Below are 17,927 nucleotides of genomic sequence, written 5' to 3'. Positions count from 1 at the left end.
GGATCCCCAAAATCACTTGCAGAAAGATCATATTGGGCCTCAATCTCAAACGCTGGGTGTCTCTTCTCCCTTGAACCTTGAGGACAAGGTTCTCTATGGGCCAGGGAGTAATGTTATGATATCTCGGCCCAAAAGAATTAAAAAGAAGTCAGTTTTACTTAAGGACTTTATATTAGACTAAAGGGGTGCAATTATCAGGATTAGTATTATTATGTATTAGTGCAGTTTTTAATTATGCTGGCCCATGGCCCAAGTAGTGGTGATAACCCTACTATATATTATGTAATATTGCTCTTGGGTAAGGCAAGAAGAAAAGTTGTTTTATTTTATTGTCCTTTAATGCATTCTTAGATCTAGGGTTTCTAACACAAATCTATCATGTCTACTGTAGTGTTGTAGGGGTGGATGAGGTATAAGGATAATGTGATGCTTATTTTTTTGGTTTCAAGTTATCCACTTTATGGTTTCAATTGCAAATATGTTGCTGAATTGAATAGTGATGAAAAAAGAACAAACTGAATATATTCTTGCTGAAAAAGAATTTCTCAAAATGCTCAAGAAAGTCCATTGCACATTCTTTGGTGTATGTCATTTATCATTATCTCATCGTGATAAAAGTTCTTCCACTTTTGCTTTTGTTTTCTACTTTTTGGTGTATGTTGGCTCTCTAATTTAGTACATGTTCTCATGGATATGCCATGATTCTGTATGTAAGGTAACCAAATAATTTTCTATTCTGTCTTCCCTTTATTGTGCACATGAATTACACATCGTTTTCTTTTTCGTCATGCTTAAAAATTTAAGCTCTGTTGGACGTGTTTCTCTCTCTAAATCGGTGATTCAAGCGATTCCGGTATATTCGATGATGAGAACTCCCATTCCAAAGAGTTGTATGATGCGAATTCAGAAGCTCCATAGAGGTTTATTGACGTTAACAGAAAAATTCATATGATTGATTGGAAAATTTGATGCTACCTAAACATTTTGGAGGGCTCTCTATTAGTAAATTATCGAATATGAATATGGTGTGTATGATGAAACTTGGTTAGCACGTCAAGGAGAATGATAACAGTATATTTTCTTTATGCCAAGTAATATGAATTCACCAAAGATATAATTTGGAGAAGTGTTTGACCAATTTCATGCTTACCAAAGATGAAAAATTTATAACTAAAAAAAAGAGAGAACTTGCTCCAGAATCAATGCTAAAACGAGAAACATATCATTTTTCTGCAACCTCTCCCGACCAGTATCGGGGTGGTTATCAATATTAAAAAAATTAAATTATTTGAATTTTAAATTATATAAATATTTCTTATTATTTTATTAGATAAATTAAACGGATAATGAGTTAATGGGTTAAAATTATCACCGCTATAAATTTAATAGAAATTTTAAGCAATAGATGCTTTCAGTTTTGCTAGTTGTTGGTGAAAATGTGATAAAGAAATAGTCATACAAATATAATGAAATTTAAAGACTATTTTAAAATTTTTTTTAAACAACTTGCGTAAAAATAAAATATTACAACATAATTCTACCACTACTTAAAAATTTGTATTTTTATACTGTGGTCTTAAGAGTTAGTTTGACAAAATAATATTAAAATGAACAAGGTAGGAAATTATCGAAAAGTAAGCCAGTCTTAGAAGTATATTTTATGGCACAAGCAATTCAATTAATTGGTTGTCGATAAAAAACAAACTTCAATAATTATATACTCCAATACAACTTGCATTTTTTTTTATAAGCAAAATTAATATTATACAACTTGCATATTGATTTCTATTATATTTCTTTGAGCTTTCTTGGAAGGTTCATTTTTCAGTTTGTTCTATATTAAATATCATGTGGTGGTGTGTGGGAAAGACATTCACTTTTCTGTTTCTCTCATCCATTTTCTGTTTCAATTTCTTAATTAAGAGATCTTATTTCTAAGTTTCTTTGTTTCCACAAGTAATTTCTCTCTTTCATTCAGAGATCTTCTTATCAACTTTTAGTAGTATATTTTTTATTTTTTATTGTTTCTAATTTTCTAAATCTTACTCCAATTTTTATATTTACTTTCAGGTTTTCTTTTCTTACGCAGAAGATTATAGTCTCAATTTGTTTACTCACATATTTTACAGGTAATATCTTTTTCTCCCCTCTTAAATATATGCTTTACTATCTTTAACTCAGAATTTTCTACTTTTACTTGGATCTACAACCAAATTTAGTTTTAATTGATTTCTCTTCCTTAATTTCCAGCTTATTTAGACTTGATATCATTTTTCTAATTTTTTGTTCACCCTTGGATTCTTTTTCATTGGAAGTCTCAATTTATTGAAAATCGCCTTTGTCTCATAATATTAAATTTTAACCTATATAATAATTTTAATAATTAAAAAACTTATGGTTTAATATTTTTAAAATTTCTCTAAAATTAATTTTTTTTTACTTTTTGTATATTTAAAAATATTAGTTAAAGAATAGTCCTCGTAAATATATTTAACAACATTTTTGACCTCTCCTGCAATTTAATGACAGTTTTCACAACTTAACGACTGATTTACAATGATTTACCATTTAATAACTAAATTAGCGACAATTTTAGCCGAAGGGATCAAAAGTGTGAATCTCATAAATTAGGAGGATGGTTATTTAACGAAATTATTTAAAATGATAAAAAGTGAAAATACTTAAGCTTAGAGGGACTTTAAACATATTTAATCCAAAAATTTATAATATATAAATTTAAAAGTTTGATTTAATTTAAATAAAACTAAATTCGATTGGTTTGCAATGAAGTTTTCTCATTAGTTTTCTCATTAAGCTGTTATTGTAAGTATTACAAAAATTAACTTATTAACAATAAAGAAATTTATGTTGAGAATGTAATTCATGGAATCGAATCATAATATTGTCAAAATACCTACTGTTGTCGAAATGTCGAAAGAGTTTGCTTCGACAAAAAAATTGACTTAGGCTTATTTTGCACATTTTATAAGAATTAGGTTATTTGGTGTTTGCTTAGGGAGCGAGCAAACCCAACCTATAAACAGGGAGTTACCCTAATGTTGTAAATAACATGCAGTTTCATAATTGATAAGTTTCACTTTTTAGAGCAGAGAAACTCTGCAGATATTCTCTTATCCTTCCCCTACTTTTGCTAAAACCCTAATTTTCTCTCTTTCCCAATTCATTTTTTTCTCTTCTTCCATTATCGATTGTGCAACAGAATCATCTTGCAATCAAGGTTGGTTGGTTCACTCGATTGAAGAGTGAAGAACAAGAGGCGAAATGGATCGGTGTGATTGATTCTTGTTCATCAATATTGATTAAGAATTCTCCACATATTTTGTGTAATTTCAACACCTGGTACCTAAAGCACTGGTTGTGTGATTCTTATAAAGCATAGCGCGATGAATCATCCGATAAACTATCTGAATGGGCATTTTTTGGCGAGTCTCCCAATTCTGAAAAGTCGAAATTATGAGAATCGGCACGTGAAGGTTGTAGAAAATGCAACGGATGAACAAAAGGCTACACACAAATAATTAAAAAGAAATGTACCGTGAGGAGTATGTAAGAGCCAGTCAATTGGCTGGTCCTCCAGTTGCATGCTTTATTCAGCTTCGGGTATAGGTATATCAGAATGGCGACACCTTAGTTCCACTCATGAATTGTAGACGAATCAATAAAGTACCGAATATATGTCACGTCCACGTAGATTGCACTTTTGTCCACAAAGAGGGACGTGCCAACCAAGAACATGAACCAACACCACAAAGCACAAGCTCGGCGGTACTCAACAAAAATCGCATCACCCTCCTCCTTAGCCTCAATTGCCGCCACCAAGTTGTTCTCGTTAATCTCTTTTAAGATGGAGAACCGGATACACGCCCTATTTGTTGTTCTTCAATCATAATTGGCCATATATGCGTCCATACCCAGATAATTCACCATCCACTCCATGGATTCAACTCTTTGTATTCGGGAATGGTCTAATAACCTGTCACAAAAGAAAACAATGTTAGTTGTTGTTGGATCCTGAATAAATCGTTTAAATTCATTTCAACTATTTGTAAGTAAACCGTTTAAATTAAAAAGTGCAACAAAAAAAAATTCTCTACATCCTAAATATGTTGAGTGGCATGGTCATGATAGTATATCAAGACAGACGTGTCTGAAGGCCCTCCCAGGTAACCACGCTCTTGTGCATCATGTACATCGTCCTGAGCATCTTCGTCATGCTCAAGGTGAACCTCAGGTACCTCTTCCACTTCAGGTACCTCCTCCTCCTCCCGACTAACCTGCGAACAACCATTTTTGAGAAACTTCCAATTCTTGCCCTAACTCATCCAAAATCCAGTTTTCTACATCTAAAGTGCTAAACACTAACATTGAACTACAATAACATCAACCTACACATTATCCTAAATTCTAACAATCCTAATAACAACTTTGAGCTAGAGGTAGAAAGTAGAGAAAACTTACAAAATTTTGGAGCTTTGAGTAGAACTTGAAATGAGCTTTGAGCTTAGAAATGCTTGAATGGAACTTGTAGAGTAGGAATGCCTGAATGGAACTTGGTAAAAAATGGTTTTGAAGTGAAAATTTGGTAGTTGAAGAGAATGCAAACAGTGGGGGTGGCTGTTTGCGTTTTCTGAAATACCCCAAATTATTTTGAATATGCATATCCGAAAACACAAATTTTTTTAAGATGACTTCGCATATGCATCTCCGAAGTCGCCATATTTTACACAGAAAAATGAGTGATTTCAGAGATGTATATGCGAAGTCACACTTTTTTTAAAAGAATTGTCTTCGAATATGTATATCTAAAATATAAGAGTATTTTGAGATTTTCACCGACGATGGTATGGGTGCAATGATAATTTTCCATTTATTATAGGTTACTAGTGTATCTATCAAAAGTCAAGAATCTAGACTTTATGGCACATGGAAATAATTGGTTGTCGATAACAAACAAACTTCAATAATTTCGTTTACATTTCTTTTAGCTTTCGTAGAAGGTTCATTTTTCAATTTGGGACACTCGTTTTTGTGATCGAGGTTTGTTTTAGATTAAATATCAATCTCTTTTGTGGTTTGTGGGAAAGACATTCACTTTTCTATTTCTCTCATCCATTTTCTTCTATTTCCTTCTCTTACACTTCAACTTCTTCACAGTACTTTATGTAGCCTCAAAATATTTCTTAATTAAGAGATCTTATACTTTCTTTGTTTTCACTAGAGTTGGCAAAATGGACTATCCGGCCTATTTAGGTTGGCTCTGACGGGTCCTAGGTTTTTTAGAGTTGGGCAAAAAAGATCCGGTATAATATGGGCTTGAGAATTACTACTCGAGTCCGGTCCTAGATGGACTTTGGACTACCTGAGCCCTAAATGGGTTTTTTAATTAAAAAAAATAAAAATAAAAACTCCATAATATTTATTATGATTAAAATTAAAAATTATATTATTTTAAACATAATACATTTTTCAGCAATATATTATCTCTTATAAATATTATAATGTGCTTCTAAATACAATATATGTTTTAACTATATAAAATAATACTTGAATATTTAATTTAAGAGAAAACAAATATAATACGAATGTTGATTATATTAATGTATAATATTTAAAAGAGATAGATTGAATAGAATAGAAATAAATTTTAGTGAAATGAGAAAAAACATTATGCTATTTTGGAGTAAGACAATATAAATATTAATATATATTTTTTTTAAATGTAAAGTTATGCGGCCTGATGGGCTACCCACTGCCTATATGTGCTAGCTCTAATGGATAGCGGACTTTTTACGGCAATGGAGTATTTAGTGGGTTAGTTTTAGTTGTTGAATATAATTTTGTTGGTTTTTTAATCTGTGTTAAGTTTTTCCTTTCTCTTTGTACATGTTTTGTTGCTATTTTTATTGCATTTATTAAAAGTTAACTTATTAACAATAAACAAATAAACAAATGAGAATTTCTCAACATATCCAATGTCCTTTTCACGCACCTTCGAAATGTTCTGTAGATATTTTTTTTTTCAATAAGCAAGATATTAAAGGGAGAACAATGGGTTCTCAAAGCCATTACAAGAGGACTCGAGAACAAGCCCGACAAAAAAAAAATTACAAACCAAATTTGCTTACGAGAGGAACAACAACGGGTCCTTTGAGAACTCGTAAAAAGAAAAATTGGAATGTGTAATTTTTCCACAAAAAGTCCACCTCCAAACCAACATCTTAATATTCCAAATGGTATCATTAATACTCCATTTATCCTTCCGAAAAGACACTCCATTCCTAAGCAACCAAATGGTCCAATTAGTGGCAAGCCAAACAACTCCTAACTTCCTCTCTTTCACCTTTTTAACACGAAAGTACCGATACCAATTCATAAAATTCTCCAAACCATCTTCCTCACCAATGCCCACTTTTCCAACCCACAAAGCTATTTCCCTCCTAATGTTCTTAACCACCATACAACTAAAAAATAGATGCTTCATGTTCTCCACACAAATCCCACACAAAACACAATTCAAATTATCAAGAGACAAAGGGGTACCTCTATATAGCAAAAGATCTTTTGTGGGAAGTCTATTCCGGAAAAGTCTCCAACCGAAAGCCTTTATTTTGAACGGAACATCCATTTTCTAAAGAAAACCAAACGCTTCTTCATTCTTTTTAGGAGGACCAAAAGGGATTCGAAGATGGTCATAAAAATTGTAGCACGAAGCTACCGAAAAAATCGACTCCGAATTCCCCCTCCAAACAACCGAGTCCTTTTCTTCCTTCCACCCCCCGAAAACCTCCAACCGGCCCTTTAAATCTCCCATAATGTTACCGAAACCACCTTCCCTCACCACTCCCGCGTTTAAGCCTAAATCCCCCCAACACCACCTATTTTCCTTCCAACCACCCATAGCCTCCACCGAAACATACTTCAAATTAGAAGCCTCGAAAAGGTCCGGAAATTCTTCTTTCAAAGAAACACCATCCAACCACACGGAATCCCAAAACGGAGTGGTATATCCGTTATGAACAAAGAATCTAGAATAAGCCTTTATCGGATCAAGAGATAAAGTAGAAAAAGATGAAGATGAAGTAGTGCCCAACTTTATTAAATCCTTCCACCATACAGAACAAGATGAAGAATAAACACTAGAAAACTTACCTCCACCCATAATGCAAGACGATAAGTCACCATAGCGAGACTTCAAAATAGGATTTACGGAAGATAAGTTCTGTAGATATATTTACGGAAGATTTTATTAACTTAATTAATTTGAGATTTTTCCAATTAATTGAAAAATTAATTTAGGATTTTTCCAATTATTTTTAACTTAATTTGAGATTTTCCCAATTAATGAAAAAAATCAATTTTTACTATTATTTAACGTGAATGTCACAAACTTAGTTAATTTGGAAAAATTTTCAATTAAATTACAAATTAATTGAGAAAAATCTTCTCTAGTTACATCTAGAGAAAGATTTGATGGAGTTTTAATAATTCGGAAAATCCCAAATTATCAATTAATTAGAAAAAATCTTCCGTAGATACAGAACTTGAGATTTTTCCAATTAATTGAGAAAATCCCAAGTTGTAAATCCTAAGTTTTACTATGTTTTATACACTTCCGTAGATGCATCTACGGAAAGAATCAATTTTTTTTCAAAATATGGGGTGCTTCCGAATATGCATCTTCGAAAAATGGGTAAAAATTAAAATTTGCGTGGTGTATAAGATATGCATGGGGTGCATTGAGAAACTTTCTAAACAAATTTCAGTTTTTCGCAAATAATCAAATAAACTTTTTAACTATATAATATTAACCACGAAAAACAAAAAGCTTTTTCCTTTTTTTTTTAAATGATGTTTTTTATTTCTGATGTTAAGTCTAGCACTTTTATTTTAATTTATTTTTGGATAATAAGTTCACATCTATTATCGATTATATATATATATATATATATATATATATATATATATATATATATATATATATATATATATATATTATATTAAAAATGAACCCTAACATATCTGCCACATAAAATTATTATTTCTCACATAAAATCATTTTCGCCGCGTCATCAATATTCATATTCATAGATGATCCTTCGGAAAAAACATCTTAAAACCTTTCATCTCTAGTTTAGTAACTCTAACCTATTCTATTATGTGATTTTATTTTTTCTTTAATATCTTTTTATTACAAAAAATAATATTTACATAATAAATTTTTTTTCTCATTACTTTCATTAATTATTCTAAAATTCTACCAAAAAAATTTATTTAAAAATATATATTATTATGTATATAATTAAAATATATAACATAATTTCCTTCTCATCAATAAAATCATGTTATTATTTTTTATATGATTACTTTCTTTCAATATTAAAACATTCTACCAAAAACAATATTTTTAAATTTAAATATTTTTACGTATATTTTAAAATGTGAAATATTTTTTTCTTTAAATAGAACTTTAACTTATAATATAACAAATATAATGAATTCCAATTAATATATTTTTTTTTTATTTATAATTTAACAAAGAATTATCTATAACAAATTAATATATATTTATCAATCCTACAATAAAAATTATCAAAAAAAATTTTATGTAAAATTTTAGTTTTATTCTTTCAAATAAAGAAGTGGCATTTCAATAGTTATCATTTTTTAAATAAATATGTCAAATTTTCTATGGCTAACTTTTTACATTAAAATTGAATCTTCGGAAAATTTATAATTATGTATATCATTAATATATTTAATATTATTATCTTATCATAAATAAAATTATGCTATTATATTTTTTATGATTCAAAAATAATAAATTTATTTACATCATATGCAAAAGAAACTTTTTACAAAAAAATAATATATACGTAATAAATTTTTTGTACGATAACTTTCAATTGTTATTCATAATTTTTACAAATATAAGTATATCTATATATTGGAATTTAATTTTTTTTTCCTTTTTTTCAAAATATATAGTATTTTTTCTTTAGATAAAAAGTTAACTTATAATTTAACAAATAATCATAAATTACAATTTAATATATATTTTTACTTATAATTTAACCAAGAATTGTCTATTACAAATTAATATATATTTATCAATTCTACAATAAAAATTATAAAAATATGTAATGTTTTGGATTTATTTTGTCAAATAAAAAAGTGCATTTCAATAATTATAATTTTTTAACTAAATATGTCAACTTTTCTATGGCCAAATTTTCACATTAAAATCGAATATTCCAAAATCATAATATGTTGTTTATAATCCCCATTAATTTATGAGGTGTTTTATTTATTTATTTTATGTCTCACTCGCTAAGATATTATATTTCTTTTAAAAGAACTAAGTTGTTAGAATGATATATTGATTGACTCTATAAACCTAATAAAAACATATAGGCAAGCCATTATTCCAAAAGTAGACCATCTATTTTCTCTTAATAGTATTTGATTAAAGATATAATTATTTTGCTGTTAATTTTTTCTTATTTTAAAAGAATTATTAATTTATTTTAGCTCTTATATGATATTTTATCTTAATTTTGTTATTTTTAATTACTATTATTAATATTGACTTTAGATATTCTTTAGTAATTTTTCATTTTCATTATTTTTTTCTGTCTTCTAAAAATGTTTAATGACAATTTCGTGTTCATATTTCACAAAATGTCCCGACATTAGGGCTGGAAATGAGTCGAGTCGAGTCGAACTCGCCTCAGCTCAGTTTGACTCGTTAAGAATTGGCCGAGTTCGAGTTCGAGTTCATGACGAATTTTTTTTTCAGCTCAAACTCAACTCGTTAACAATTGGCCGAGTTTGAGTTCGAGTTCGAGTTTATCTCGAACTTTTTTTCAGGTCAAACTCGACTTGTTAGAAGTTCACAAACATCTCGATTCAACTCATTAGGTTTATCTTGTTAGGTGCAACTCGTTTATTTCACGGACTTAAAAGTAATTTTTTAAAGTATATTTTTTTATATATAGATTTGACATTTTAAATTAATATTTTTTAAATAAAAAATATAGAAATAAAATTAAATTTATAAGATTGGAATTCATACGATGATAATTTTATTTGTATAATTATTTGTAGAAATATTTTGCTCACTAGAGTATATAAATTATCAATTAAAACAGTTAGATTAAAATAAAATATGATACTAAGATTTGGAGAAAATATTTAAACCTACTTTTAAATACAATATAATCTATCTCATATATAATCGAGTTGACTCATGAACCTAACGAGTCGAACTATGTATAGTTCAAGTTCAGCTCATTTAGTTAAAGAATTTAGTTTTTAGCTCATACTCAGCTCATTTGGTTCATGAACCTAGTTCAACGATTTAGTTTTCGAATCGAGTTTCGAACTATGTTCGAATTAGTTTGGTTCATTGCCAGCCCTATGTCCCGTTATGTATTTCACCAAATCACAATATAAAAGAAGTTGAATAATTAGAAGTTAGAACAACAACCTAATAATAATATAAAAAAGAAATATAATTTTTAGATCAACAAAATGAATTTAAAATTAATTTTAATTAAAATTCTCAAGAGTTAAATATAGATAATTCTAATAATGTTTTCATATTATCGAGAAGAGCGATCTTAATTAATTCTTATTGATACAATTTATACTTTTATATGAAATATATGAAGACAAAAAAGCATAGTTTTAAAAACCGGACCGGTAACTGGTCTGATTCAATAGTCGGATCGGGTATGCCATCAAACCGGAAAACCGGCGGTTTAATTGCTTTTTTTTTCTTGTTTTTTAAAATTTTTTTTAAAACTTTTTTTAACATTTCTTTTTAATTTTTTTTTTTTAATATATTTAATAGTGTATTACTTAAATAGCATTCTCACATAATTTTTTTCGTTAGTGACAAATTAAAAACTTTATTCTCTTTGCTCAAAAAAAAAACTTTATTGTCTATTTGTTATCTTTGCTAATAAATTTTCTTAAATAGCATAAACATATTAAATTTTATTTGATTTTCTTTTATGGAGGATCCTATTTGTAATTAAATTTGGTACACATTAGAGTTATTTTGTTATAAACTATTCAATTAGATTATGTTGAAATTAGACTTTGTAATTTTTTACTATTTTGTTATGTGTGATACCTTTGTTTAAAATTTGAATTTAAGTAATGAAATTGTGAATTTATGATATGATATTTTTAAAAAATTTAAAAACTAGTTAAATTTTTTTAGAGACTGAATTATCCGGTTCGACCGATTTTATACCTATATAATGACAGGTCTATTCAACCGAGTTATCCGGATTAATCCGGTTTAATTCGGTTTGCTCGTGTGGTTCGACCGGTGACCCAGTGGTTCGACCGATAAACCAGTGACCCAGTACCCTCACCGGTTTGATGACCGGTCCGGTTTTTAAAACACTGCAAAAAAGTAAAAGTGTATCAATTTTATAAATGACTAGAAATTCACTATTGTTTTTTCATTAATTTAAAACCAAAGAAATTAGTTCATTTTTTTAAAGTTTTAAATGTATGTTTACTATTAATACCCACATTTTTAATGTTAATATAAATCACATATCACTATTAAAAAAAATTTAATATATAATTTTTAACAACAATATATTGTGATGTTAAACATAATATAATTTTTAATGTTACATTATATCACTATTAAAATTAAAAATTTAATATATAATTTATTTTCTTGATTCAAAATATAAATGCAATTTAATTTTTTATTTGAATCTAATACACACTAAAGTATTATTTTTTTTAAAATTAATCGCGACTTTAAATAAAATTTTAAATTTCATTATTGTAGTTATAAATTTTAGTTGTTGCATTCATTATTTAATTTTATACTGTAAATTTACATTAATACTTTTTTTTATTACCTTAAAATTTAATATTATTTACTAATACTATTTCACTTTTATAGTTGTATATTAAATATTAATATAATATATTAATGAAAACTCAAAAAGAAATAGTTGAAATTTATTTTATATAATAATAAATAGGATTTAATGAAAATACACTGATAATGTAAAGTAGTTTTACACTGTCAGTGAAATTCAAACCGTTAACTTTTATAAATGTTTGACTTTTTCTTTAAATAATATTTAAAGTATTTATTTTCAAGGATTGTGATGCACAGACTGTGTAAAGAATTTTACTGCACTACCTAGGGGTGGCAAAGTGGGCGGCCCGCCCCGTTTAGGCCCGCCTCATTTAAGCCCGTCCAAAAGCGGGGTGGGGCGGGGCGGGCCTACTTAGGTGTCCGAGCTCAAAAGTCATGCCCGCCCCATTTACTAACGAGTTGGCGGGTTGGCGGGTCGGCCCGCCAATTTTTATTAATTTTTTTATTTTTACAGTTTGATTTACTACATAATTAACATAAAAAATTAATTATTACCAAAAATGTCGATAAAATATTTTTTAACAACGCACAATAGAACTTCAACATGTCTTAAGTCCAAACAGTTCAAAAAATAAGACAAATAAAGATCAATTATAACAAAATAAACTCGACCTCAATAAAAAAGCGTATCAAAATAAATAAATAAATAAATAATACATATCACTCTAATTCTATTTAAAAACTAGCTACTAGAAAACCCAATTAAGAATTTACGTAAGACAGACAGTGATAACAATTACACCGCATAATACATCTCGGTGCATAAAATATCAACACCTAACTTTCTCACTAATTACTTCATATAAAATTTTATATTAATCGATTCCTTAATAGTTGAATCCAAAATTTGTCACACTTATAGACTCATCAAATCCCTCATTTACTTAAAATTCTAAAGAAAACATGTGAGCTAATGTATTAACAACTTAATAATTATGCATGTTATACAACTGTTCTTTTATTTCAAACTTTTCCAATCTAAGAGAAGAGTGTTATTTTTATAGTTAAAGTTGTTTTAATTCTAAATAAATTTTTTTTTTAACAAAAAGCCCGCGGGCAAAACCCGCCCCGCCCCGCCTCGGCCCATTTTTTAAGCGGGTTAGGCGGGGCGGGCCAACTTAAGGTACCGAGCCGAAAAACCTCAGCCCAGCCCGCCTAAAATGGTGGGTCAAACGAGCTGACCCGGCGGGCCTGACCCGTTTTGCCACCCCTAGCACTACCTTTAAGCTCTAATAAATATCAACTTTAGTCGTAAACAAAAAAAAAATTGTGTCTTTAAATAAGTCATTTATATCATTATAATATTGAAAGCATATTACTATTTTCTCTAATTAATTATAAATAGAATTTAAAAGTCTATTATTATTATTATTTTTTTTATTAATATTATTATGCTTATTATTATTATTATTAGAAAACATAAATCTTGTAGTAATTGTTTATTTTATATCATAAATAAATTCTTATTGATATTTTAACTTTCAATTACTTGGACAACATAACATTTAGCTTTCAATTATTATACATTTATATTATTTACTTGTAATAACTTAATCTTAATTATCATATAATTAACAATTAAATAAAATTTATTTTTTCATTATGATTTAATAGATATTACTTACATTATATTATAACTGAAGTGTTTAATTATTTTAAAAAAAGATTTTAAAAGTTAAATTGGTATGCACTATGTAAAAAAATTTATACCATCAATTTATGTCAACTAATTTCTTAAAAAAATTCTATTTCCTAAATATTAAATTTTAAACTAATATTTTAAAAAAGGTATTGACAAACTAGTGAAATTTTGTAAAATATCAATATTATAGATATATTATTAAAGAATGCAAAAGAGAGTTATTATGAAGATTTTACCAGAAATTTGGAGGAGTTAATATTATGTATAATTTAACTGCAAACTTTCTCCCAACTATATATTCAAATGCAATTTCAAATTCCTTACAGTTTTTAATTATTTAATAAAATATTTTACTAGTTTTTTTTTTAACAAATTACTTTATTAATTATCAAATTCCTTATATTTTTTAAGTTTTTAATAAAATATTTGACTAGTTTTTTATTCAGCTTTTTACTAGTTTTTTTTAAACAAATTACATTATTAATTATTAATGAAAATGTAATAAAAATTGTCATGATTATGAAATCTGATAAATCACTCATAGTCTTTGTACTAATTTTATTTCGAATAATAAAATTATTGATTTCTAAAAATAGAATAGTGGTGTAGAAATATAAAAGTCACAAATGATTTTGTTGTTTGCAATGAAGATGGTCTCCATGTATAACTGTTATCATAACAGCATAATGTGTCATTAATCAAACAGTCTATTATTTTTAATATATGTTTAGAACATTACACTTTATGTAATATGTATGGTTTAACATTGATATTGCAACAATGTGTGTACGAAGATAAGTTTTTATTCTTAACAGAAGATAACATATTACCATCTTATAGGTAGCCATGGCAGGGCTGATGGTTGCAGGAGCATTTCTTACACCTGTCATCCAAGTAATTGTAGAGAGGGTTGTCTCAGGAGATTACAAAGACATCTTCAAGAAACGAATGGTGAATAAACTCGAAATCAATTTGAATTCTATCAATCAAGTGTTGGATGATGCAGAGACAAAGCAGTACCAGAATCCAAATGTGAGGATTTGGCTTGATGATATAAAACATGAGGTATATGAAGTAGAACAGCTGTTGGATGAGATTGCTACAAGTGCACAACGAAAGAGCAAAGTTAAACACTTCTTTTCATCTCTGACTAATCAGTTTGAATCTAGGATGAAAGACTCGCTAGATAAGCTAGAACATCTTTTAAAGCAAAATGATGTGGTGGGATTGAAAGAAGGAACATCTGCTCGTAATGGACTTGAAGTCGGTCCAGAATCTTCAAAAAGAGTGCCAACGACTTCTTTGGTGGATGAATCTAGAATACTTGGTAGAAATGGTGATAAAGAGGAAATTATTGATTTCTTACTTTTAGACAATGGTAGTATTTGCAACCACGCACCAATAATCAGCATAGTTGGTCTTGGTGGGATGGGTAAGACAACCCTTGCTCGGCTCGTCTACAATGACGACAAGGTGCAAAACAGCTTTGAACTTAAAGCTTGGGTTTATGTTTCAAATCCATTTGATATTTTTGGGCTCACTAAAGAAATTCTCGAGCAATTTAATTCTCCAACAGATGAAAGCTTGGAAATACTTCAACGTCAATTGCAACAGACCGTAATGGGAAAGAAATATTTGCTTGTTCTAGATGATATTTGGAAAGCTAATGAGAAAAGTTGGGAGCAGTTACTAATTCCTTTTAATAAAGGATCTTCTGGAAGTAAGATGATCGTGACAACACGAAGTAAGGATGATGCATCAGCCATGGATTCTGTCAAGTTAGTTGAATTAGAACAACTAGAGGAGAGTAATTGCTGGAGTTTATTTGTGACACATGCTTTTCAGGATAGAAACGTGAATGAATATCCAGATCTTGAATCAATTGGAAAGATGATAGTAGACAAGTGTGGAGGGTTGCCATTAGCTGTTAAAACAATGGGGAACCTCTTGAGAAAAAATTTCTCTAAAAATGAATGGGAGAAAATATTAAAGACTGATATGTGGCGTTTATCAGAGAGAGACAGTGACATAAATCCAGTATTGAGACTGAGTTACCATAATCTTCCTTCAAATTCGAAGCGTTGTTTTGCATATTGTTCCATATTTCCCAAGGGTTATGAGTTTCACAAGAATGAGTTAATCAAAATGTGGATGGCAAATGGTTTGTTGAATTCCTACAAAAGTAACAAAAGTAAAGAAGAGTTGGGCAGTGAGTCATTTGATGATCTTGAGTCAATTTCATTTTTCCAAAGATCACTAGGTGGTAGTTTTGTCATGCATGATCTTGTCAATGACTTGGCAAAATCAGAGTCTGGAGAGTTTTGCTTACAAGTCGAGGGTGAAAAGGTGCAAGAGATATCTGAAAGGACACGCCACATTTGGTGTTCTCGTAATTTGAAAGCCGGCGATGGGATATTAAAGCATATTTATAAAGCTAAGGGATTACACAGTTTGTTGGTAAACAGACGAGGAGATGGTGGCGAATGCTTCATGAAAAGCAACAATGTGCAATGTGATTTGTTTTCAAAGCTAAAATATTTGCGGATGTTGTCGTTTTGTGGTTTTGGTTTTTCATTTGAAAATCAAGAACTAGCTGATGAGATAGGTAGCTTAAATTCTTTACGTTATCTAGACCTGTCTTGGACAAATATTAAAAGGTTGCCCGACTCTATCTGTAAGCTTTATAACTTAGAGAGACTGGAATTGAAAGGGTGTCGTAATTTGACTGAATTTCCTTTAGATTTTTACAAACTTGACCATTTACGCCATCTTAATCTGGAAGGAACTGCAATAAAGAAAATGCCAAAGCAGATAAGGAAACTAAACCATCTACAAACTTTTAGAACAAGATTTGTTCTTATCAATTATCTTAGTTTTGATGATAACAATAATATGAATTTTGCTTAAGATAATATGGTACTCTAATCCAATGCAATTTCCCTTTCAGGAAATATATAAAGAGTACGCATAATTCAGCGCTCAGAAGTTGTGTCTCAAATGGTTCAGCATGCAACATCAGAACATGGTCTGGCAAGACATCAGAAGATGGTCGAAGCAGAATCAGAACATGGGTCTATGGAAGCATCAGAAGAACATGAGATCAGAAGCACTGAAGATCAGAAGATGGTATCACGCAACAGAAGCACTTCAAAATCAGAAGATGCTATGCACCAAGCTGTTTGACTCTGATGATATTCAAACGTCGTATTCACAAACATCAGATCAGAAGGAAGTACACGTGGCAGACTACGCTGACTGACAAAAGGAACGTTAAAGCTACTAAAGGCTACGTCAGTAGACACAGCGTGAACAAGGCTCGAGGTAGTTGACAAAAGCGTATAACATTAAATGCAAAGCTGTACGGAACACGCAAAGCATTAAATGCATTCAACGGTCATCTTCTCAACGCCTATAAATATGAAGTTCTGATGAGAAGCAAGGTTAACGATTTCGCACCAATACAATTCAAATTAACTTGCTGAAACTCTGTTCAATCAAAAACTCAGAATCTTCATCTTCATCAAAGCTCACTACATTGCTGTTGTAATATTTTAGTGAGATTAAGCTTAAACTGTAAGAGAAATATCACAGTTGTGATTATCGCTTTTAAGAAGCATTTGTAAACTCTTGAATTGATTACATTAAGTTGTAAGGAACTAGAGTGATCGTGTGATCTGTATACTCTAGGAAGTCTTGGCAGTTGGCTGAGCAGAAAGTCTTAGGAGTGAACTAAGCCTAGAGTGATCGTGTTGATCAGTAGACTCTAGAAAAGTATTAGGAGTGAACTAAGCAGTTGTTCCTGGAGTGATCAAGTTGTGATCTGTATACTCTGGAAGACTTAGTCGTGGACTAAGTGGAAAACCATTGTAATCCGTGCGATTAGTGGATTAAATCCTCAGGTTGAGGTAAATCATCTCTGCGGGGGTGGACTGGAGTAGCTTCGTTAACAGTGAACCAGGATAAAAATAATTGTGCAATTTATTTTTATCGTTCAAGATTTAAAGTTACACTTATTCAATCCCCCCCTTTCTAAGTGTTTTTCTATCCTTCAATTGGCATCAGAGCGCCGGTTCTAAGGTGCAAGCACTTAACCGTGTTTAGAAAAGATTCAGGAAGAGAAAAACGCTTCATTTAAAAGATGGTTGATGAAAGTGAAAGGACTACACCTACACCTGCATCTACATCTGGCTCTGCCGAGCAATACAACGGTAACAATGGTTATACTAGACCGCCGGTATTTGATGGTGAAAACTTTGAATACTGGAAAGATAAACTGGAAAGTTACTTTCTGGGTCTAGATGGTGATCTATGGGATCTTCTAATGGATGGTTACAAACATCCCATAAA

General features: G+C 29.7%; 1 protein-coding gene across 3 annotated transcripts; it reads left to right on the top strand.

Moving 5' to 3' along the window:
• Positions 1–1,805: 1,805 nt before the first annotated feature.
• Positions 1,806–17,707, top strand: LOC131593166 (putative disease resistance RPP13-like protein 1). Of its 3 annotated transcripts, none has more exons than XM_058865436.1 (4): positions 1,806–1,956; positions 2,071–2,129; positions 5,747–5,832; positions 14,421–17,707. In XM_058865436.1, the coding sequence occupies exon 4, from the start codon at positions 14,427–14,429 to the stop codon at positions 16,485–16,487; it is 2,061 nt and encodes a 686-aa protein (XP_058721419.1). In that variant the 5' UTR covers positions 1,806–1,956; positions 2,071–2,129; positions 5,747–5,832; positions 14,421–14,426; the 3' UTR covers positions 16,488–17,707. The 3 variants fall into 3 exon arrangements, with proteins under 3 accessions (XP_058721419.1, XP_058721418.1, XP_058721417.1); XM_058865435.1 differs by having other exon boundaries at positions 3,221–5,832; XM_058865434.1 differs by lacking the exon at positions 5,747–5,832.
• The last annotated feature ends 220 nt before the right edge of the window (positions 17,708–17,927 follow it).

Source organism: Vicia villosa, linkage group LG3 (genome assembly GCF_029867415.1).
Source record: "Vicia villosa cultivar HV-30 ecotype Madison, WI linkage group LG3, Vvil1.0, whole genome shotgun sequence".
Lineage (NCBI taxonomy): Eukaryota > Viridiplantae > Streptophyta > Magnoliopsida > Fabales > Fabaceae > Vicia > Vicia villosa.
The sequence above is the reverse complement of the archived record's forward strand: the minus strand, read 5'-3'. Positions and strand labels throughout refer to the sequence as shown.